At 36.1% G+C, this 23500-nt stretch overlaps 1 protein-coding gene and 2 non-coding genes across 12 annotated transcripts in view; all 3 read right to left on the reverse strand.

The window, feature by feature from the left end:
• The window catches only part of Cnot1 (CCR4-NOT transcription complex subunit 1), an 80861-nt gene that overhangs the window by 17044 nt on the left and 40317 nt on the right, over positions 1-23500 (reverse strand). For 4 of the 10 annotated variants that reach the window (XM_027939180.2, XM_027939176.3, XM_071604546.1 and 1 more), the window contains 19 exons: positions 23267-23418; positions 22473-22623; positions 20212-20413; positions 18410-18556; positions 16737-16861; positions 16200-16486; positions 13785-13863; positions 11770-12000; positions 11332-11472; positions 9704-9883; positions 7239-7355; positions 6537-6647; positions 6143-6220; positions 5793-5970; positions 4884-5014; positions 3210-3506; positions 2400-2540; positions 2202-2306; positions 1460-1579 (listed from right to left, as the gene is read on the reverse strand). In XM_027939180.2, the coding sequence (XP_027794981.1) occupies positions 1460-1579; positions 2202-2306; positions 2400-2540; positions 3210-3506; positions 4884-5014; positions 5793-5970; positions 6143-6220; positions 6537-6647; positions 7239-7355; positions 9704-9883; positions 11332-11472; positions 11770-12000; positions 13785-13863; positions 16200-16486; positions 16737-16861; positions 18410-18556; positions 20212-20413; positions 22473-22623; positions 23267-23418 (2973 nt within the window). Of the gene's footprint in view, positions 1-1459; positions 1580-2201; positions 2326-2399; positions 2541-3209; positions 3507-4883; positions 5015-5792; positions 5971-6142; positions 6221-6536; positions 6648-7238; positions 7356-9703; positions 9884-11331; positions 11473-11769; positions 12001-13784; positions 13864-16199; positions 16487-16736; positions 16862-18409; positions 18557-20211; positions 20414-22472; positions 22624-23266; positions 23419-23500 lie in introns of those variants that run through there. The other 6 variants (XM_027939182.2, XM_027939177.3, XM_027939183.3 and 3 more) reach the window with 4 other exon arrangements.
• LOC114095796 (small nucleolar RNA SNORA46) lies at positions 8822-8957 on the reverse strand. Its single transcript, XR_003583312.1, has one exon. It is a non-coding gene; the product is annotated as a small nucleolar RNA SNORA46 (small nucleolar RNA).
• Positions 21681-21813, reverse strand: LOC114095797 (small nucleolar RNA SNORA50). The gene has a single exon (XR_003583313.2). It is a non-coding gene; the product is annotated as a small nucleolar RNA SNORA50 (small nucleolar RNA).

The raw sequence follows: 23500 nt of genomic DNA on the forward strand, positions 1-23500 counted from the left end.
CTATTAAGTGAGGAGGCAATGCAAGGCAGGCACAGGGCAGAGGTATTAAAGATCATGAAGCCTGAAAGACACCAACACAAAAGAAGTGATCAGAGAAAGGAACACCAATAAGAAGACTACAGGCAGCACCACTTGTGGCATCTAATAAGTCCTCTACAGGGTAAAAAAAGAGAGTTCTAATCATGAAAAATATAGTACTTAGACCAACTGTTAAAGCATAAGACAAAAGTATCTGCATTGCTTCTAGGATATTCCTATAAAAATGCTGCCTATGGATGAAGATATAGCTCAATGGCACAGCATTTTCCTTGCACAAGTAAGGCCCCAAGCTGGATCCTCAGAACCACACACATTTATTACCAGCTGGGCGTGGTGGCACACGCCTATAATCCCAGCAACTCAGGAGGCTGAGTCAAGAGGATCACAGGTTCAAAGCCAGCCTTAGCAATTTAGTAAAGCACTAAGTAACTTAGGGATACCCTCTCTCAAAATAAATTATAAAACAGGATAGGAGGCTGGGGCTGGGGCTCAGCAGTAGCGCACTTGCCTGGCATGTGTGAAGCACTGGGTTCAATTCTCAGTACCACATATAAATAAATAAAGGTCTATCAACAACTAAAAAAAAAAAAAAAAAAAAAAACAGGCTAGGAATGTGGCTCAGTGGTTAAGCACCACTGGGATCAATCCCTGGTAACCACTAACCCCTGCAAAGTATCTAGCCATGAGAATACATTGGACAAACCCAAATTAGGCCATTCTAGAAAATTAACTGGCTTATAATCTTCAAAGGTATCAAAGTCAAGAAAAAAGAGTAAATTGCAGAAAATATTTTAAATGAATCATGCAATTCTAAAACAGGTCTTTTAACTGCGCATTATTAGGATAACCTGCTAAATCTTAAATACGGCTTAAGAATTAGACAGGTATTAAGTATTTGTGTTAATTTCCTGATTTTAAATGTTTGTATAGTGGTCACACAAGAGAATGGTTTTGTAAAAAAACAAAATCAGCTGGGCACACAGTGGCATGCACCTTTAATCCTAGTTACTTGGGAGGAGGCTGAGACTTGAAGCAAGCCTGGGTAACACAATGAGACCACAACTCAAACACACACACATACACACACACACATAAATCAAAGGATTCAGGACAACAAGTTCTCAGGCCTGCAACTTATTCTAAAGTGCTTAAAGTAGAAAATGTTTTCAGTATATTTTCACCTGTTTTTGTAAAAATTCCAACCCCTCCCAAGTCCACGTAAGTCATGAGTCTACCATGCAAATTCCTCTAATTAAGCTACCCATTAAAGTTAAATCAGATTTAACAAAAATTCTATATTCCATACTGATCTGATACAAATACCTACAACTCAAGTTCCAAAAAAGAAAGTGACACAATTACTGGCAAAAACAATTCAAAATTACAGTATAAAACACCTTAATCCAAGGAAAGTATTTACCTTCATTGGTTGAGCTAAAAATCCTGTGGGCTGACTGAGGTCATTTGTAGGCAAAAAGCCTGGCACATTGCGTGCAAACTCTTCATAAACAGCCAACTGCTTTGGGTCTACACCACCAACCTTGAAAGAAGAAAATCAATTTTAACAGGAGCCCCTACACAAATAAAAGAAACTTTTCTTGAAATTGAAAAGTCTGCAAGAAAGAGAGTTAACCACAGAGGTTCTGGGAAGAGTCATTACAACATGTAATAGTATAATTGAATATGTATGCCCATAAACAGCTCAGAAGAGGCTTTTCTCATTTTCCTATTAGTTACCCTCATTCATAAATTTATCAAGAAGTATTCCACTGATAAAGGCCTCCACTGAAAAATAACTTCCCTGGAGTCGGCAAATAGTATCAGACTCCAGACCAACTTGCTAGTACCAATAAAAAACTATTAAAAAAAAATTAAGTACCAGAAAATGTGAGCAGAGTAATCACAAGTTGAGAAACAAAACTTAACAGGCACACGAACTCTTTACGGTACACTTTAACAATTTTGGAGGGTGGCAGAATCTAAACTATTTCCATACCTCCTCCAGAGATGGCTTTAAAGACAAGTGCTACTGAGTTGAGATGCTTTCTCAGAAACAACATTTAGCCCTTCTATCCTAGTCCCAGTGAGGAGTTCAAACAAAAACAAAAAGAAAGAAAGAAAACATAGATGAAGCAGGGAAGAGACAGAGCCTCAGTTCTCACTTTCAGCCTGATTTGCTCGGGCATCCGTTCAGCCTGATAGGTTAATACCACAGGATCACAGTATCTGCGCCCTTCTTGCCTAGCATGTTTTCTCAATTCAAATTCCTGCAAACAAAAAAAGTCACTGAGGTTCTTGTTATGAGGCATTTTCTTAAATTAAAAATAAAACAACTTGAAAAGCAAATGCTAAATACTTACAGTTGCTAATCTCTTGTCCATCTCAGGGCCTGCTTTTTCAACCGCAGTCTTCTGAATAAAACAGCAAGCTAATTCACAATTGTCCTGAGCTAACTGAGCAGCTGCCTGATCCATCATTTCTCTTTGTTGTGGGGATGCAGTCTATTTGAAACATAAAGGAAAAGAAAAGAAAGAAAACAATTCTTGTAGACAGTAGGAAATGCAAGCAACAAATTCACTTTAAGTTTTGCCTCTACTCGATATAGCTTTAAATTAGCTTCCTCATCTATTAAGATGAAAATACCCTATACATTTTCAGATTCTTATGAATGCAGTAAAGATAATAAAGCAGTGAACAAATGAATTGTTAACCATGACATCTGAAACTCAGAAGCAAGATGGTTAGCTTATTCCGTTAAAAGAGGCAGAAGGATCATGAGTTCAAAGCCAGTCTCATCAAAAAGTGAGGTGCTAAAGCAACTCGGTTGAGACCCTGCCTCTAAATAAAATACAAAATAGGGCTAGGGATGTGGCTCTGTGGTTGGGTGCCCCTAGTACCCTCCCCCACAAAAAATCTTACAAATATTTGGTTATTTATTATCTGCCAAATGTCACTGATACAACAATAAGCCAAAAAAATGGCACAGTTCTTCACCTTATAAAACTTAATATCAAACATACAGGAAGACGTCAAAGAAACATGGTGATTTTAAGATCAAGTGTTAACATCCACTGTCAAAGGCACGAAAAACTCTGGCAGATGAACAGTAATAAATTTTGTTACACTAAGTAAGTAACCAACTTACAACATTAAGTAAGTAACCAACTTACACGAAGGGCTGAAGCAAAACTGTTTTTTAGGTTTGTAGATATGCTCATCAGCAAAGGTTCCCTGCAAGTAATCATAGCCATTCCAGCTGTCAAATTTCGCATCATGTGGTGAGCTGCTATTCGCATTCGAGATTCCTCAGAATCCAGGGCAAAATCCTTTCTGACTATTTGCTCACAAGTAGTCATGGCAATCTTAATTGATCGATCCACCACTGGATGGACCAACTCTTGGACAGCTCGTTCAATTGCTTGACGCACACACTGCTTCAACTGTGGATGGGCCTGAAATAATGGAATCTGAGGGAGGGACAAACAAATTAATTCAACAGTTTGTTTAAATAAGACAGCAAGCTATATGCAATCAACCTACAATTTAGAATTACTTGAAGATTAACAGAAACTAGACTTTTACATAAAATTAATAAAGAAAACGGTGGGAAACAGAAACTGGGTTACACAGGGTTAAGGATTCAGTATACTTTGTGATCCATGATTAAAGATATGTCAACTTTTTAAATTCAAGTTTAATAGGCAAACTATTTACAAGATCCATTACCTACTTATGGACACATTACTTGCTAAGCTAAAATAATACCTAAGGAATTTGTTTTCTGGAAAGAAACATCTCTATTAACTTTGGAAAACTAAATTTTCAGAGAAAGAGCTTCCTACAAAAACTATTATTGCCACAAATAATTCTTCAGAACAGTATGCATTTTATAGTGATTGCTGAGGTCTCTTGCTTCATTTGAAAGACTGTTGTTGATTTTGTTTCCAGTACAAACCATGCCCTAATACTTACTTGGATGCCCTTAACTTACTGAACTCTTACAATGAACACATAATATTCAAATTACTAGGCATGTTCCAAAGAGAAATCAATTTTTAGATCTGGGTACCCACTCTGTATCCTATCTGTCTTGTCTACACAGAGGGGGAGAGGAGAAAAGTTTAATATGATCTCTTTAAAGTCCTTTCAAAGTCCCTTTAATAAAAAAAGTTCAATGTATTAATATTACTTCTGTATTTGTAAACATTTTTGGTTTCTGAAAAAGGAAGGTCAGTGAACAAAACAGTTAACCCGTATCAAGTAGAAAACAAGACTGAGGAAAACAATAAACTACCACCCTAAGTATACAGAATAAGCATAGGGAAAGAACTGAATTTAGATCAAGCGGCCTCCTGCAACCACCCAAAACAACTTAACTGAAACTACTAAGTCCCATTTAAGACCATATATATAAAGGTCAGCTCAGTTTCAGTTATCTGAAAAACAAAATAAAAAACAACAACAACAACAACAAAAAAAAAACAAATGGCTAATGGCTTCGTATAAAGCTAAAGTGACATAATAATAAAAATGAAAGCAAAAGAACCCCATAGTATTCATTAAGTTTGTTGACCTAAGAAATATCCAAGATCACAATTTTATTGCTGACTTAATTTAATCATCATGGGTTGGGATAAGAGGGACCAATATGAATGTTATTTATCACTCAGACTATTTTTTTGAGACAAAAAAAAAAAAATCAACTATACTACATAGCAGTTACAGATCTTTGTTCTTTCTGAAAAAACCCTACAACACAGTAATTCAGAGGGAAGGGGAAAGGAAAGTGACCAAACACTTTGTCAGAAACTAGGAGTTGGGGAAATGGAGCAGTGTGTACTTACTGTTGGGTTAAGAGTAATATGTGGTGCCAGGCCTGCGAGGGAATAGACATTGATGTCATGGTAGCTGTACTGCGGCTGTGGTGGAACTGTGGCTGTACAGGTAGTGCTGGTAGCAGGTGTTGTAGAAGTGGCTAAATGTAAAGTGACAAAATAAGAGATTAAAAGGTCACATCTGTTGAATTTATAATAAAATTAAGTATTATTAAGTGGTAATTATCTAACTAATTGGGTTTTAGTCTCTTGGCAGGGGTAATGGTGATGGTAAATAACTTTCCCATTATGAAAACAAAATTCTACTATAAAAGATGTGACCAAAACACACAGTGCCTCAAAGCACAGAAATCAATTGAAGAGAGAAGCTACATTAGCAGGCCCAAGCGTTCCTTGTTGATTTAGCCTATATGACAAATTTTCTTTCAATCTAGCCTAATCCCAGGTTTACCTGGAGAGTCTTAGTTCCTAAGAGAGAAAGAAAAGCTAGTTTATTCTAATCATACCTCACAAATGAACATTCCCTATACCCCAGTCCAATACCTCCAATCATATTGATGCAGGTAAAATAAAATGTCTCCCTGAAGTTGATGCGGTTTGGTCTTCCTCTGAGTAATAACACAGGCCATAGAATTACTCCTAATACTTCAACAATGTGAAAGATAAACTGGCCTGATTAGGACACAAGGAACAACTGATTAAATCACATTTAATTAAAACTATCTAATGAATTGCTAGGATGGAATCTAATAAAGTAAGACTGGACCTAGACATTCTTGTACTTCATAGCTTAGGGGATCCACCAAAAAGTGTACAAAATTTCAGCAGCACACTATGTGGAACGATTACAGTTTGCTGTATTCATTGAGGCATACCAAAAGCATTCGGATTAATAGAAGAATACGCTGCCAAACTTACTTGTGGTTGTGATGGGAGGGAGTTCTTCTGGTTGCTTGACATCTTTCTTTGGAGCAGAGAGTTGTTCATCTAAGTTCTTTAAGCGATCTTTATCCTTTAGGAGGCTTCCAGGTTTTAGCTCATTGATGTCTAATGCAAGGTTCTTGCAGAGCACCTCAATCTCAAACTTCAAGTTTAACTGCAGAATTCCAATATGTGATTTGAATTTTGAAAAGAAAATTTAAGTTTATTCAAAATACACCCTACTTTCAACCCAACTGTTGATAGTGCTATCTCCCCACAAGTCTTTACTGTACATTTTAATAATATGAAGGCAGAGAAGGTTGCAAAGAATAAAAAAACAAATTTACCTTCAAGTCATGTTCCTGATGTAGTTCAGCTAATACATTCATAATAGCCATTGTCCAGGGGTTTGGTGGCCTAAAAACCTAATGAAAAGCTATGTCATACTGGCTCCAAAACCAACTTTAAATTTGAATATTTAAAAGATAAACACTTTTAACCTATGTGATCTAAACAAAACCTTCTACCAACAGCATATTTTAGACCAACACCAAAAACCCAAAACCATACCGAGTCAGTATTTTAATTTCACCTTCTAAAGTTGGCTAAGATCCACTACGGAAAACTAACAAAACTAGTTTTACATTCATAAGAACTAAAAACACAATCTCTTGAACATTGTGCTGAAACAATCCAACTCTTAACAAATTAGCCATGAATAAAATATTAACATCTACTCACCACACTACGAATGCTGGACTCTAGGACTTTGGCAACAAAGGGTACTACATAGAGCAACTCCTGTTGTCCTTTAACATAAGCCTCTAGCAGCAAAGATTTCACATCCAAGTCCTAGAATTGAAGGAATTAAAAAAATGTTCAAAAGTTGGCAATGTAATCCGGAAGTCCTCAAAAAGTATCAAGGGGTAGGGCTATAGCTCAGTTGGTAGAGTGCTTGCCTCCCATGCTTAAGGCCCTGGGTTCAATCCCCAGCACCACTAAAAAAAAAACAACACTAAATTCATACCCAAAATAGCAATCAACATAATATTTCAGTTTTTTAAGTTATTATTTATTTTTTTAGTTGAAGTTGAACACAATACCTTTATTTAATTAATTAATTAATTTATTTTTTAATGTGGTGCTGAGGATCGAATCCAGGGCCTCACACATGCTAGGCAAGCGCTCTACCTCTGAGCCATGATCTCAGCCCCAAAATTTCAGTTTTGTATTATAAAAAGAAGTGACACCCACACCATGCTGACTTTTCTTTATACTAAAAGATGTAGGACCTGTGGGCACAGAATGAGGAATTCAAAACATGGGGCAAAATTGTACAAAATCTCGTAATCACTAAAACAGCCCACATAAATCAAGATCTTTAGACAAAGCACACTGCCCAAACATTACCAAACTTTGCATGAACCGTTAGCTGAAACTCACAGTATGTAAGATGGGTTTATTTTTAGCTAATGTGATCATTCCCAGCCAATGTCCCAAGTTCTTCAGCAAAGAACGATCTGAGAAATTGGCTGCAGCTTTATCAGAGGTCAGGAGCACCTGAAACAGTATAGAATTAAGAAGTAAGAATGGATTTATGAAATAAAATTATAAACTAAATGTTTGAGAATTCTATTATCCTATTCTAAAAATAAACCATCAATTCTTTAAAACATACCTCAAAGTAAATCTACTCCACACATTTTATTAACAATATTTTGCTGTATTCATTAGCAGTGATGTTTTTATCTTTAAAAGACCTCTTTAGGGGCTGGAAGTATAGCTCAGTAGTAGATCTCTTGCCTAGCGTATGAAGGTACTAGGTGTGATCACTAGTAATGCAAAACAAGAACAAAAGTACTTTTATTTTTAAAAAATAGTTACAGATTGAGCAGCCCTAATCTGAAAACCTATAAACTACAAAATGCTCCAAATCTGAAACTTTTTGAAAAGGGCTGACATAGCCAAAAACAGAAATCTTAACATCTGACCTCATGTAATGAGTTGCAATTAAAAAAACACAGACATGATAAAAATATAAAAATTATCTTCATGCTCTATGTTTGTGTATACATGAAAAAAATCTGGTGTTTATATGAGGGCTTCATACCCCAAGGTATTTCATTATATATGTAAATATTGGGAAAATATGGAGAAAAAAAAATATGGTACTGTGTATTTCAGATGGCGAATACTCAACCTATAAAACAAATATAGTGTGCAAGATTCAAAAGGGAGCAGGGTACAGTGGCACACGCCTGTAATCCCAACAGCTCATGAGGCTGAAGTAGGAGAATTGTGAGTTCAAAACCAGTCTCTGCAATTGTGAGGCACTAACAACTCAGTAAGAATAATAAAATAATAAAATACAAAACAGGACTGGGGATGTGGCTCCATGGTTGAGTGCCCCGAGTTCAATCCCCGGTACAAAAAAAGAAAAGACTCAAAAGGGATACAAGTTTAAAATATTGGGTACTGTCCCACAGAAAAGTACTGGAAAACCTTAACTATGTTTAAAGTAGACTCAATAAAAAAATCTATTTTGAAGACCTAAATTCAACATAAATGAAGATTTAAATTTAAGACTATAGTTTTGCTTATCAGTCCTTTATTTGAGGCAGCAGACACAGGAGGAATAAAACCAAAATAGCTATCTATTACAGTCTTCTGCATATCCAGGTCATTATGTATCTCTGGAGTCAACTAAAATAACTCTCTGAAATACAGTGTAAAATTGCTTATTCACTTCTTTTGAATTACTTTAAAATTCATTTAATGGATTCTTCAGTGCTAGCTTTTCTAGGAAGACCAAATCATTACACAATGTTTTGGGAATGCACGCGCGCACGTGTGCGCGCACACGCACGCACGCACACACACACACATAAACAAGCATCTACTACATTTGACTAAATGAATAGCTATATTTGAATTTTTGTCTAAAAAAAGTCAAGACCTTAAATTTTGCCTCAAAGTTTGAGGTAACTTAATTATCCCTGCTATCAGATAATAAAACCTGAATATTGTCATGTTCCTTAACTCCATAAAGCAACAGCAGAATTACACAAGTCAGCTGTGCAACTGAAGAGACAGAAATTATTTCGCACTACAGCGTAACCAAGAATGGGGAAAATTCCCATCCACAGGTTTAAATATAGTGCTGGATGCTAAGCCAATCCCACGCTATTCAAAAAAGAATGATCACAGATGTATGCTGGTTTAGTGTCTTATGAAAACAAATTTTATCTCCTAAGGAATAAGAATAAGCAATAGCTTACCAATTAAAACACTTAAACTTTATTGAATAAGAGTTTGGTCTTAAGATTATAATATAGGACTCTAAGACAAAACTACGCCACAAATATGTAAGGAGTCTAGAGATATCTGGCACTTGACGAATGTAAAATACAATGAAAACAACCATTACAGTATTGTTTGTTTCAGTTATAGTGATAAATAACCTCAATATCCACTAGTAGAATATATTCATACAATGGTTTTCTAAAAGACCTTTTAAATAAAGAGTAGGAGGGGTGCTAGCACTAAGAGCGTATTATAAATAAATTCCAGGAACAGGGGTGGGGGTGGAGGCCACAAATCAGGTTAAAAAAAAGACGGTGATGCATGTATGACATGTTAAGCAACACTAAGTGTTACTGTAATAGATGATGAAGTTCTAAAATACATGCATGAGATGATGAAAACAAATGAAGAGATAACATTCAAAGTAAACAGCACACCTAGTATCACCCACGACTGAAATTCTTCTGTGAAACTTATTTCCACATTTGAAACAATGTCCATATATACCTAAACTAGACAATATATAGAAAAAGCAGCAAAATACAACCCAAATTCTAATTATACTTTATTGCATAATTAAATAGAATATAAGAACCAACTCTTACTTTGATGTTTCTATAGGTCTCATTCAGAACCATCTTGTTAAATTCAGGATTCTTCAATGTATCCAGGAAGTTTGAATAAAGGCTGTGGAAGTTTGGTTCAATACTGACTCTCTTCATAACTAGATATTGTGAAACCCAAGGCATAAATTCTTCCTTCACAGTTTCTTTTAATTCTTCAACCTAGCCAATTAATAGGACACAGGAAGCTCAGAATCACACTGTGATAAAAAAGTCTGGTTTCTGTGAATCATACTATAGTAAACGGCTCTTTGAAAACTTAACATGACACTAAAGCACCACACTTCATCTCTCCCTATGACAGATAAATGCAGTACGGTATGTTTAATTCTATGGTAGTGTAGTCAACCACTTCTAAAACTGTAGATGTAGTTTGTAGATGGTTAGGACTGCAACATCCACAATCACCTTCAGCATTAAAACTATAAAACAGGGGGCTTCGGTTGTGGCTCCGAGGTAGAGGTCTTGCCTCGCACATATGAGACCCTGGATTCAATCCTCAACGCCACATAAAAATAAATAAATAGATAGATAGATAAACAAACAAATAAAAAATAAATGGTGTTGTGCTGAACTACAACTAAACAAAATAAATAATTAAAAAAAAAAACAAAAACTATAAAACAGGCCTGAGGATGTGGCTCAGTGGTAGAACACTTGTCTGACATGTGTGAGACCCTGGGTTTGACCTCCAGTACTACCCCCCCCCAAAAAAAATAAATAAATAAATGATAAAACTTGTAGTTCCTACTGCCACCACCCACCCACCCACCATGCCCAACCTTAAATTACTAATCTAATCTTAATTTACTAATCTACAACCTGCCATTGCGTTTTCCCGGATTTCTATATCCAGGAATCACCTACAAGTTTGAAGCTTGTCTTCCAAATAGATACTAAAAGCCTGAATTCCTCCCCCCAATCAATTATCCTGGGATTTTAAAATAGGTACATACATCTTTAAACACATTTTCTTAAAGCTAATCTTAGAGGCTAACATTACCATTCATAAGTACTAACTTATATAATCTTAGGAAGCCAAGCATGGTTCTTTATGCTTTTTGCAAGGTCTGAGTTCTTAGGAATCTAATAAATAAACTGTCTTTGGGAGGAGCTGAGTTATGACTAGAGGTACAAATAAAATCTTCCATCATCATGAAAACACAAAGTTTATTTGAAAAAGTCTACAATACAGGGCAAAACAGAACATTTGAAACTGGTATTATATGGTGTCTACAAAAAGCACAAACACAAGTTGGAGATCCACACACCCGTCACTTTGATTTTGTTACCTTTATTTTTAAAGTGAATATTAAAAATTAGGGTCAAAAGCCAGGCAAAATGACATATACCCATAATCTCACTCAGGAACATGAAATCAAGATAGCAAGTTTAAGGCCATCGGCAACAACTTACCAAGACCCTGACTCAAAATGAAAAATAAAAATGAATGAGGATCTAGTTCAGTGGCATAACACCTTGGAGTCAATCCTCGGTAATGTCATTTTAAAAAAAAGAAAGAAAGAAACGGGGGGTGTGGGTTAAAAATAAATCCCTCAACTCAGAAGAAAAAAAAGGAGAAGGCCTTTATAAAATGACATCACGCTCACCTTTTGTGTCATATTTGACTGTGAGAGATTGTTGAAGATAAAAGCAATTTTCTCTTGGATATTTTCTGGGGGCTCCACAATTCTCTCAGTTTGGTCTGTGGCCACAAGCAACGTATCAATATTTGTAGTATTGATAGAAGGCTAAGGAAATAATAAAGTACATAAAGTAAAGAAGTTGAAATGCTTCCTTGGAAAAAAGCCCATAGAAGACTGAAATATCTATTTCATTTATAGGAAGTCTCTACCTGATATGATTGCATCTGAAGTGTGGGCAAGCATATAATACTATTAATAGTGCCTATCTCTGGGAAATACAGGGAGGGGAGATACAAAAGGGTCTTTATAAGTCATGTATCATAATAAAATTGAGATACTGCTCACTATGAGGTACATCAGAATATATTTTTTTAAATCTGGTAGAAAAAAAGACCTACTTACTGGCACATCTTTCTTAAAACTGACTCCAGTTGGCCTGGTGACTGTAACCGTTTTAGCAACAGTTGTAGTTGTTGAAGTGGTTACCATAGTGTTAACCTGACCAGCAAGAGGAGCTTTTGCTGGAACCTGGGCCTGGGCCTGGGCCTGGGCCAAAGCAATACTTCCAGGGGTGGTGATGGAGCCCTGCATTTTCACAGGAGGGTCTCTAGACTGCTGTCCATATTCGATATACTATAAGCGTAGGGAAAGAGAAACACATTAAAAAAGAGTTCTTAATAGAAATCGAAATTTTTGAATTATATATGCCCCTGATTTGAGAGAAGGTAAAAAATAACTTCAGAGTACTCCTTTGGTTCATCTATCTCCCATAACCCTTGCCCCATCCTGGCACATAAATATAAGTGGATACCATGGACTCCTTTGAAGATAAAATATTAATATGTTGAAAGTTTTTTTTAAGAACTATTCTAACAAAACAACTAAAAACAGCAGCATAAAATATCTGCATATAAATTTCTTTAACCCCTTTAACAAACTATAAAATTCTGGGCTGGGATTGTGGCTCAGCAGTAGAGCGCTTGCCTAGCACGGGCGGGACCCAGGTTCGATCCTCAGCACCACAAAAAAATAAAGGCATTGTGTTGTATCCATCTATACCTATAATATAAATATTAAAAAAAAACTATAAAATTCTTCAAAATTTGTATAGTAAATTCACCTCTTTTATATTGGACACTAGGCTCAGTGTGGTACAAGGCTCGTCTAGCAATCACATAGCCATGGGTTTTAGTAACCCCAGCACAACCAAAGGGCAGGGGGTGTCGGGTCTCCTTTATTAGATCCTCATGAGAAAAGTAAGTCTAAAACACTGCTGTTAGTTGTTTCAGTAAAGGTATTACTACAAAATTTTAAAAAATACTACACATTGCCAATCCAAATAAACAGTAAGCAACACAGTAATGGATACTGTAGGGTTGTTCTTTTTTCCTTTTCATTTCACAGATCATTAAATCTCCCTCCCTCCTACCCAACACAAATTAAGAGGGCTGACAGAGGGTTCCCAAACTACTTCAACTGACCTTATCAACCAAAACTAAATCCATATATAAAATAATTTTAATCAAAATTATCATAATAAAAATATTTTTTTAAAACGGGCTCTGTAGGGCTAGGGATGTAGCTCAGTAGTAGCGAATGCCTAGATTCAATCCCCAGCACCGTGATGAACGAAAAAATTCAAATCTTTTTATCATTCTTATTCCTTACAACATCTTAAAATTGATCTATTTTATAAAATAAAAAACTGAAAATATAATTCGAAAAAGACTCATCAGCTTTCCTGTCCTATAAACTGATTGAATAATACAAGATAATGGTAGGAAGTTTATAAATCCCAAATGAACCACTAAAACAATGGTTCTCAAATTTCAAGATCATACAAAACATATTAAAATGTACTATTCTCCATTGTCAAGGGCTGCCTCTTAATTTATACCAGACAATCACACTCCAAATCCTTTTTAGAATCAGGCAGGTTTCCATAAATACTAACACAAAGAATTACTAGGTAACCAGCCTCATCGGGCTTAAAGAGGTAGAAAAACCTTTAGTCAAATCATCAAAATCATTACACAGAAAAGTTAATCCAATAATGAAATTTCACATTCCATTATTAACTCATTAAGTTCAACATTTTCAATTCTGTGTTCCCGTAAAATTGACCTGGGGTGCATACAGAGTTTGGAAATCACAACCTAGAGCTTAAATATATTGTCAGGTCGACTAATATTATAATATAGTTATATTATACATTACATACTAGAATATTCAAGTTTTTATAGTTGCTTCACATCTAGAATGATGTGACAAAATAGGTCAAGATGCAAAGGAAGCAAAAAGAAATGTATACCCAAATCATGTCAATCATTAAGGAATCTTAATGCCAATGCCTGAAAATCTCAAAACAAATCAAAATAGATGCACTCTCCAAGGTATTAGATGTAGAGGGCACTTACCTCTTGTAAATGATGTGGAAACTGCATAAAGTGACTGATAGAAGCCAAGTGCTGACAATACTGGGGATAGTCCTTCAACCTACCAACAAAAATTTCTTTCACTCATCATTAAGAACAGAAAAACCTTTTTCCATCTCAGTCTAAGCCATTTCCCCACTCTACTTATAAATACCTAACCTGAAGAGAATTCCAAGGGAAGAATGTTAAAGTGTGAGATACATATGAACCTCATTCTTACATAGAAAAAAAAAAAAAAGTATCGACATGCATCAGACTCAAAGCTACATAGTTGTGACTGTATTTAAATGATACTCTGTAAGTCCCTGAGACAAAATTAAGAGAGATCAACCGGGCTGGGGTTGTGGCTCAGCGGTCAAGTGTTCGCCTGGCATGTGCAAGGCCCTGGGTTTGATCCTCAAACAAAGGCATTGTGTCCAACTACAACTAATTTAGAGAGAGAGAGAAAGATAGATCATTCTAGGGATTAGAAGTGAGGTATAGGGCTGTAGCTCAGCAGTAAATTGCTTGCCTAGCACGTGTGAGGCCCTGGGTACGATCCCTGAGCACCACATGAAAAATAATCAAATAAAGATATTAAAAATATTTTTTTAAAAAAAGAAGAAGTGGGGTATAAAGACTGACTACAAGGGAAACCAGAGAACTTCTTGAGAGGGATGATGGACTATTTCAGTATGTCAGGGTCTGCCTCCTCTCTGAAAGAACCCACTCCTCCTTTCCCTATTCCTCTAATAAACTAAAGTCATCAAGCCTGTTACTCTGAGTTACATGTCTGAAATCTTTCTGGCATGAATCTGGTATTGAAGAGGGGCCCTCTGGCTGCCTCAGCTTTGCAGAAGGCCTCTGCCCTGTAACATTTGGTGTTAACTACCTCTTTATCATAAGTTACCCCAGTTCTTGTTCCTTTTTTTGTTCAGCCTTTTCTAAATCTCTTTTTTCTACTTCAGATTCTGTTCACCAGAGGTTAAAATCTTGAGCTAATTCATGGTTCTTTGGCTACAGCACACTTTTGTGAGAACTAAAGGATCTTGACTAGAACTCAAGATGCAATACCCCTTAAGGGTAAAAACTGAAGCTTTTCCCCTCAGTCCTTGTGGAGAACAAAGCTTGCCAACTATCATTTGTGGATGACAATACCTCTGAAGAATCTGAAGGCCAGCAATCATGAGATTTTAAGCCTTGACACCATTAGGGTAAAGAGATCTCTTTTCTGTCTCTTACCCTCATTTTTATCTCTGGAACCATAGAAAATATTGTGGGGTTTCATTCAAGGCTCAAGTCAGTGGGAACTTTAATTGACATCTAAATATCATCTCTTCCCTACACATGCCTTGTCCAGTCACCCACCAATCACCAACATGAACCTCTGGATTGCCCTGATGCTACATACCATTAACTCTCCATGCCTGGCCAGGCAGAGGACAAGGACTTTGAGCCACTCCCCTCAATGTAGCCCTCTATCAGCAGAATGCAGCCAGACCATGCCCAAATACCCTAAAAGAATTTAGGGATTCAAGTCCTTAAGGCACAAATGTTAAGTAGCTAGACAGTCTGAATGGGTGAGCAAGATAAAAAACAAGGAAAGGCTACCAGTAAACCAGAGGGAGCCTTATCTGCTAGATAAGCACCTAGAAGACAAGGATCTCCCCAAGGCATAATTATATCCCCTTCAGAAAAACTACTATTTCAGGATCATGTCACACTCTATCAGGTAGCCAGGACCCTACCTTATCAAAACCCCTAATCACCCTGGCAACTAAACCATCAACACCCTGACCAAAAAAAAAAAAAAAAACACTTGCTGAGGGTTTTTCAAAGGATAGTAAAATGACTGAGGGGGCAAAAAATTGAGGCAAAAAACAGGGGAACTCAATTTCCTTAAAATCTCCAACTATGTGAGCACCACACCATGTTCCCTTAGAGGCCATCCATGCAGTTCCTATGCTGTAGTCAAAGTAAAAAGATAAGCCACGTGCAATGACACACTCCTGTAATGGGGGGGGGGGGGAGGTGGTAGTAGGCAGAAGGATCAGAAATTTACAGCCAGCTGTAGCAAGACCCTAAGCAACATAGTAAGACCCTGTCTCTAAATAAAAAGTTTTAAAAGCACTAAAAATGTGGCTCAGTAGATAAGCACCCCTAGGTTTAATCCCCAGTACCACCACCCCCCCAAAGATGAACCTGAATGGGACTCTAGAAGTTTCTGTGGGACTCCCAGTTAAATCTGAGGGCATGCCTCCTCCTGCTATGTGAGAAGACCCAATCTCTCCTTTGAGAGTGCTCCCTCCTTTACTATCCCTTCAATAAATTCATACAAGTTTGAAGACAGCTTGGGCAACACAGTGCAATCCTATATCCAAAAGAGAAAGTGGCTTAACAGAAAAACTATCCACTCACCTATTTTTAAATCTATCTAGTGCAGCTATCCCAAAATAATACATTTTAGATCCAAAAGGCTTGCGTAAGGCTTCAAGAACATATCGCAGGGCCAGACCCAGTGCCATGTAAGTGACCAGTCCTTTTTCAATTATGCCACCAAACAGGCAGGCTGTTATATGTAACTCTTTATCAGGATACTGGGGGAAAAACCGATATTCTTCAAACAAGTTCCTTAGCATACAGTTAAATACTTCTCGTTCCCTTTTTATAGTAGAGTCTTTAAATCTTTGTAGCATTTCTAATACCTATAAAAGCAAAACAAAACCAACACATAAACTATTAGTAACAGCATTCCTCAAATATTCTTATAATAGCAAACTTGTAAAGCAGAAAGAACATTTATCAATAAACAGAGGTTGAGACATACATTAAGGTTTCAAAAGATACATAGATACATCACAAAACACTGTAAGCTGGATTTCTAAAAAGCTTGAAAGGGTCACTTCTTCAAGATTTGTCTGTACAATTCATAATTAGGTCCTCTTAAATACTCACCTCATCAACTGACATGGTTGGATGTGGTGGGTGATTATATATTCGCTGGAAATAGCTGTTTGCTTCATCATCTATCTCTTTACTAAAGTGCTGATTTGCCTCTGGCCATACCTGAGACAAGTCCGCTGTTAGAAACAAAAAAGCATTTAAGTAATTTCTCAACTCCCCATAAAATACAAATAGCCAGAAAGACTAACACAGTTCTAACTTTATTGGGGGCAGGGGGACGAGAGGTGGGGTGGGTGGAGGGGATACAAAGAAAATGCACAAAGAATTATATGGTCAAGTTTAAATATTAAGGTGTTTTAGGTACACAGAAAAGACTCTCAATTAATTATCTTGCATAGTACTACTTCAATAACTTTCTTCAGGACATGAAAAGTTCACTAGGCTCAAACTCCTAACACTTACCCTTAATATAATCCACTTGAGGTTAGTAATTCTTACTACTTTATAATAAAAATCTTCTAGCATATTAGAATAAGCAATCCGAGTGCATAACACCCTGCTATTAACACACAGCATGCTACAAAACATAACATTCAGACAAGGCTTTCACACTAACATTTGCAAGTCTTAATCTTTATTATCACAAATATTTATTGCCAATGAAAAGAAAGACAAGGGTCAATTAGACTTATGGGATTATAAAGATAACTTCTGACTTGTATTATTACTAAGGAGGTGAAACTGACAACTGGCTGTAAATTATACACATTTTATAGCACTGTTTATGAAAAATAAAGTATATATGTATTATAAATCTATAATCTTAAAATAAGTTAAATATTATAATGTACTTTAATAAGTTAAATATTGTTATGTATTTTATTTTTGGTCAAGCAACATAAAGTTGATAAATACACCTTTCCATCTCATCATTTTCCTACCAATTATTGATAACTGCATTGAATTCAACTGTTTTCAATTCTTACTCTTTGACTTTATATATAGTCGTTACAAGATTTATTAACATGTAATTTTGAGACCTGGCACTTCTTGATTGATAAATGAAAATTACTGCTCCTTATATTAGAAAAGTTTGGCTTGGAACAGTTATAGAAACCTATAAAACTCAGCTATTAAGAAGGATAGGAAGGAGATCATGAGTTTGAGGGCTTTGCTTTATAAACTTGGCAAACTGAAAAAAACAGGACATTTTTCTGGCTGTCAAAAATCAATACCAGAAAATTTTTTGGTTAAAGAACTTTTCTCTTGGGCTGGGGTTGTGGCTCAATGGTAGAACACTTGCCAAGCATGTGAGAAGCACTGTGTTTGATTCGCAGCACCACATATGAGCAATTAAATAAATAAAGGTCTATCAATAATTAATAAAAATATTTTTTTAAAAAAAGAAAGAACTTTTTTTTTCCTTTTTTTAACACCATACCTCCTCTTTAGAATAACACCCTGAAGATGGAACCTCTTACCTTTGCTCTGGCAATCCAAAACAAAGGTAGAGTGGTATCTCAAATTTTTACTTCAATAATTCATATTTGTGAATTTATTCTCATTGTTCTAGGATGCACACCAATATATGGCTCTACTAACAATATATTATATAAATCAGTGTTTTTGTTCATACAACACTAGGGACAACAAAGCAGACACACAATAAAATTTCTTATGTACCTCAATCACACTTCACAATCACAGACAACACTACCACTTACAAGGTTTCATCTTACTCTGCTGGAATGTAGGCTGGTTCAGTCCAGAGGTGCCCAGTTTTCTCTGTACAAAAGGGTCATTATTCACTGCAGGGAGTCCAAGAGCCCCGGTTCCTATACCAGTCAGGCTGCCTGTGCCAAGACCACCTACTAGAGAAAATGAAGGCAGCCAGAATTTCTATCATTACTCGGGTTCTTGAATCTATTCACAACTTAGATGTAGCTTCTCATTTTTTAAAAGTTAGATTGTTGATTCTCTATAGACATCTAAATTTTATTGAAATCTAACTAAGCTAGGCATGGTGGTGCACACCTGTAATCCCAGCAACTCTAATTCCGGAGGCTGAGGAAGGAGGATGTGAGCTCAATACCAGCTTCAGCAATTTAGCAAGGCCCTAAGCAACATAATGAGACACCCTTTTCAAAATAAAACAACAACAAAAAAAAGAGCAAAGGATCAGCATCCTTAGGGTTCAATCCCCAGCAACCACCCCCCACCAAAAAAAAAAAAAAAAAAAAAAAACTATAAGAGGGGACAAAAATAGACAATGCTTAAAATTTTTAACGTTTTATTAATTCATTTTTATTTTTGACTATGCAAATTTAAAACTATTCAAGGTACTCAAAATAAAAGCAGCTGGCATAGGTGTGGTAATGCACAACTGTAATTCTAGTTACTCCGCTAGCTGAGGATGACAACTGAGCAACCCTATTTTAAAACAAAAAATAAAAGGGTTGGGAGTATAGTTCAATGGGAGCACTTGCCTAGAATGTGTGAGCCTCTGAGCCAATAATATATAAGTAGTAGTAGTAATAATAATACCATAATTATATTCAATCTCATAATACAAAATGTGTTATATACTATATTTAGCTTTTTATAGGTATCCTACATCAAGGACAATAGGATAAAATAGTGAACCATCAGATCTAGAACCATATGGCAGCACTATTAACAATGTTACAAGAGTAATAAATATATCTTCCTTAACTTTTAGTACCATATCTTACAGCCTGAACATTGTAGCTCAAGAGAAGTAGGTACAAGCCAAAAAAAAAAAAAAGTAGCCTTTACTTCAATGTAAAGCTTTACTTCAATGTAAAGTTACAAAGTGAATATCTGACAAAGTTCTAAGTAGGGCTGAGTTTATGGCTCAGTGGTAAATTGCTCCCCTAGCACATGGGAAGCACTGGGTTTGACCCTCAGCACCATCAATCTAAATGTATTTTGTCCATCTACAACTTGAAAAAATATTTAAAAAAAAACTTTTACGGTTTTATTATCATTTGAAGGCTGGTGAATTATAAGGAGGCAGGAAGAGCAGAGACTTGAATCTTATACGTAAACACAAAAATTTCCACCATAATTACACCAATTGGAGAGATACATAAAGCTAGGAGTTCTAAAATCTGTGATATGGATGAGGGATATGATTTAGGGGCAAAACTCATATTGATTAGCATATGGGAGGGCCTGGGTTCAATCGTCAACATCAAAAAATAACAAACAAAATCTAAACAATGTGATCAACACATTATACATACTGGTGTTTGGTAACACAGAATCCTTACTGAATAGCTCAATTAACTTTATAAGTATAAATAACCTAATTCTTCATTCCAGGTAGATCGAATTGAATGTAATAGTAAATAGTATGCTTTTCTCTTCCCAGTTTGGGACACTGAAGCAGCTTTAACAATTTCAATTAAGTAGATCATTCCAGTCACTCCAAAACCCCTTAACCATACACAAAGACACAATGAAATTTATAAATAATCTGTGCACATGCCCAACTCCCCCTTACCTGGAAGCTGTGATGAAAGTCCTCCAATACCACTGAACGCTGTTGTTTGATTTGGGGTTGAAAGAGGTGGAAATGCTTTTGCTGGTGACTGAGGGGTACTGAATGCAGAACCCAAATTTGGAGGAAAGCCCTGCATACTCTGGGTGTGAGGGGCAGCTGAACCACCTATACTAAGAGATGCCATTCCAGCAAGAGGGTCAATCTAAGGAAAAACATCATAAAAGTGTATTAAACGTATTTCAAGGAAAGGCAGACATGACATGGGTAAAGCAATTGTTAACAATAGCTCTTTATATTCTACCACCAATCCCCAATTGGGGATTGAATCCAGAGACTCTACCAATAAACATCCCTAGCCCTTTTTTGTTGTTTTTGTTTTTTGAGACAGGATCTTGCTAAGTTCCAGAGGCTGGCCTCAATCCTGTGATACTCCTCAGCCTCCCTCACTCACTCAGATTATATGCATACACCACCTTGTTCAAATGAGTCATTTTAAACTCTCTATGTATAAAGAATAGGTTTAAAGAGTTAGTCCCTACCCAAATATACCAAAGCCACAGAACAAGGCTATCATACTTTCAAGGACAACAACAGGGATGGGGTTGTAGCTCAGTGGTAGAGCCCATGTCTAGCATGTGTGAGGCACTGGGTTCAATTGTCAGCACCATATATACATAAATGAATAAAATAAACATCAATAACTAAAAAAAAAATATTAAGTCATTTGAAAATGTTTGGAATTTGATACCATATATTAAGTGAAATAGACCAAACTTAGAAGGTCAAAAACAAAAATTAAAAAAATAAAAATAATAACAACAAAAAAGATAAATTAACCCACTGCTATACAACAAATTATTTAGTAATGACTTGGTGCACTTATTATCACTGCAAATTCCAGTAAGCTACTTTAAAACAATCTATCAAGCAAATTATTTGACTTTCAATACACTAAAACCATTAGAAATTAACAATAAATCTTCCAGCCAAAACATAGTTAAAATCTTAAGAATCTTCAGTGTTGGAATATATCAAATTATATTGTTATATCATATACATGTATGAATATGTAAAAACAAATCCTACCCTTATATACAAACATAATGCACCAATTGAAAAAAACATGGGGGGAAAAGAATTTTAGGGTTGGGGAAGTTTAGCTCTAACTTTAATACCAAACTAACAAAAAAACAAGGTATGCTATCCAACCAAAATATTTTTTAAAGATAATTAAAACCAAAACTTGAATTCTTCCTAGCTTATGACACTCCTTTGTACCTTTATTACTATGAACAATGAAATAAATTCCTCTATAAAGTAACAACTGAAGAATCATAAGTACCTTTTTCTTAAGTACCCCAATAAGTAATTTCATAAGTACCCCAATCTGCCATTCAATGCCACCGGAAACAAACAGAATAAGAAGCTCCCAAAAGGAACAGGGTAGTTGATGGCAGAGAACTGAACTTAAATGTACCTTGTTTTTAAAGGAGCAGTTCAATTGAGAGCTTAAGAGCCCTAGTTATCACAAGTTGCTAGGCTCTAGCATTTTACTTGGCCCATGACACCCAAGAAGACACATCAGGTTCACAGGCAGTGCTTACTTCAAGAATATAAGTAGTTCTCATTTTTAAAAAGAAATCCTTTTCATTTAACTATTTAAGTGGCTTTGTCTCTTTCCTGTCAGAATCATGTTCTATTGATGATGAAAATCTATTTTCAACTACCATACTTACTCATGGATCTTCTTTAAAATATACACAGATACTATTAATATGTGCAGATAATTTACATAATGTCTAAAATGAAAGATTGGGTGCCACGGCATGTGCCTATAATCTCAGGGACTCAGGAGGCTGAGGCAAGAGGGATCACAAGTTGGGGAATATCCTAAGTAATTTAGTGAAGATCAAATTAAGCAAATCAACAAGAATATCACAAAAAGGGTGGAGGTGCCGGGGGTTTAGCCCAATGCAAATTCCCACTTTCAAAACAAACAATTTTTTAAAAATAAAATGTAGTAACTTTTTGTGGTGAAAGTAGTACTAGGAATCAAACCCAAGGGTGCTTACTCTACCACAGTGCTACATTCCCAGGCCTGAAACATGACTACGTCTGACTACGCTGCCCAGGCTGGCCTCAAACTTGTGATCCCCCTGCCTCAACATTACCTTACCCAGCAATAAATTATTAAGGAAGCTATAGAAACTTATTTTAGTCTATGCCTACTAACAAATGTAGACACATTAGCATTAGTTTACCTGAACAGGAGAAATGGCATCTAAGCTGCTAGCACTAGGAGGGCGTCCTTTTGGCATAACTCCAGGTGGTGGCTGTCGGGCCTTATTCATAACATTACTGCAATTGGCTACCATGGTGAGGATGGTCTCTGATAATTCCTGAGAAACACTCCTAAGAACAATGAAAAACATACCTGCTACTGTCCAAAACAACACCTCAACAAACCAATCTGGTTTTTAAATCAAAATGTGGGGCTATGGATACAGATCAGTGGTAGAGGTCTTGCTGAGCATTTGAGACTCAAGACCAAAGTTCAATAATCCCTAGCAGGGGTTGGAGAGGTGTGCATTCTTTGAGCACATGGCTAAATTTCTATCATACCCCCACTTCTTTGTATCTCATTCATTACTAGAATGTTCTGAACACTGGCATATCTTCATTCTGTCAAAAATACATCCAAACCAAGATATAGCAAAGCAAACAGACAAGCAATTTTAATACTAGCATATCAAAGGCAACACATGTATGAGATAAAGACACCACAAAGTTATTGGTATTTTCAAAAAATGGTGCAGGCATAACTGAATATCCCATGTGCAAAAAAATGAATGTGGACCCCTATCTCATAATACATTCAAAAAATTAACACAATTAATAATATACACTGCAAACAGTAAACTAACTTGGACTTAAAAATCACTGAATTATTTTTAAATGCAGTCATTTTATTCAATCTCCCCTACCCCAAATCAACCCTAATCAATATAATCCAATTCAAGAATAAAAGATCCATTTTCTAGAACATTCTCCTTACCCCGCACAAGCCTGTAGACAAGCCAACATTGTTGCCAGAGTTTCAGGAGGAAGTTGAGCACTTTTGGGCTGGTCTTTCTCTGGGGCAAGTCCACCCAAAATAGAAGGGCACCGTCTTTTTAAAAAAGTCATGCATGCTTGAATAAAAGGCTCCTAAAAACAGAAATGTTTCTCAGTTTATTTAAAATTGATCTTATTTCTTTCACATTAACAATAATTAAGAGATATGACTAAA

Source organism: Marmota flaviventris, chromosome 18, assembly GCF_047511675.1.
Source record: "Marmota flaviventris isolate mMarFla1 chromosome 18, mMarFla1.hap1, whole genome shotgun sequence".
Taxonomy (NCBI): domain Eukaryota; kingdom Metazoa; phylum Chordata; class Mammalia; order Rodentia; family Sciuridae; genus Marmota; species Marmota flaviventris.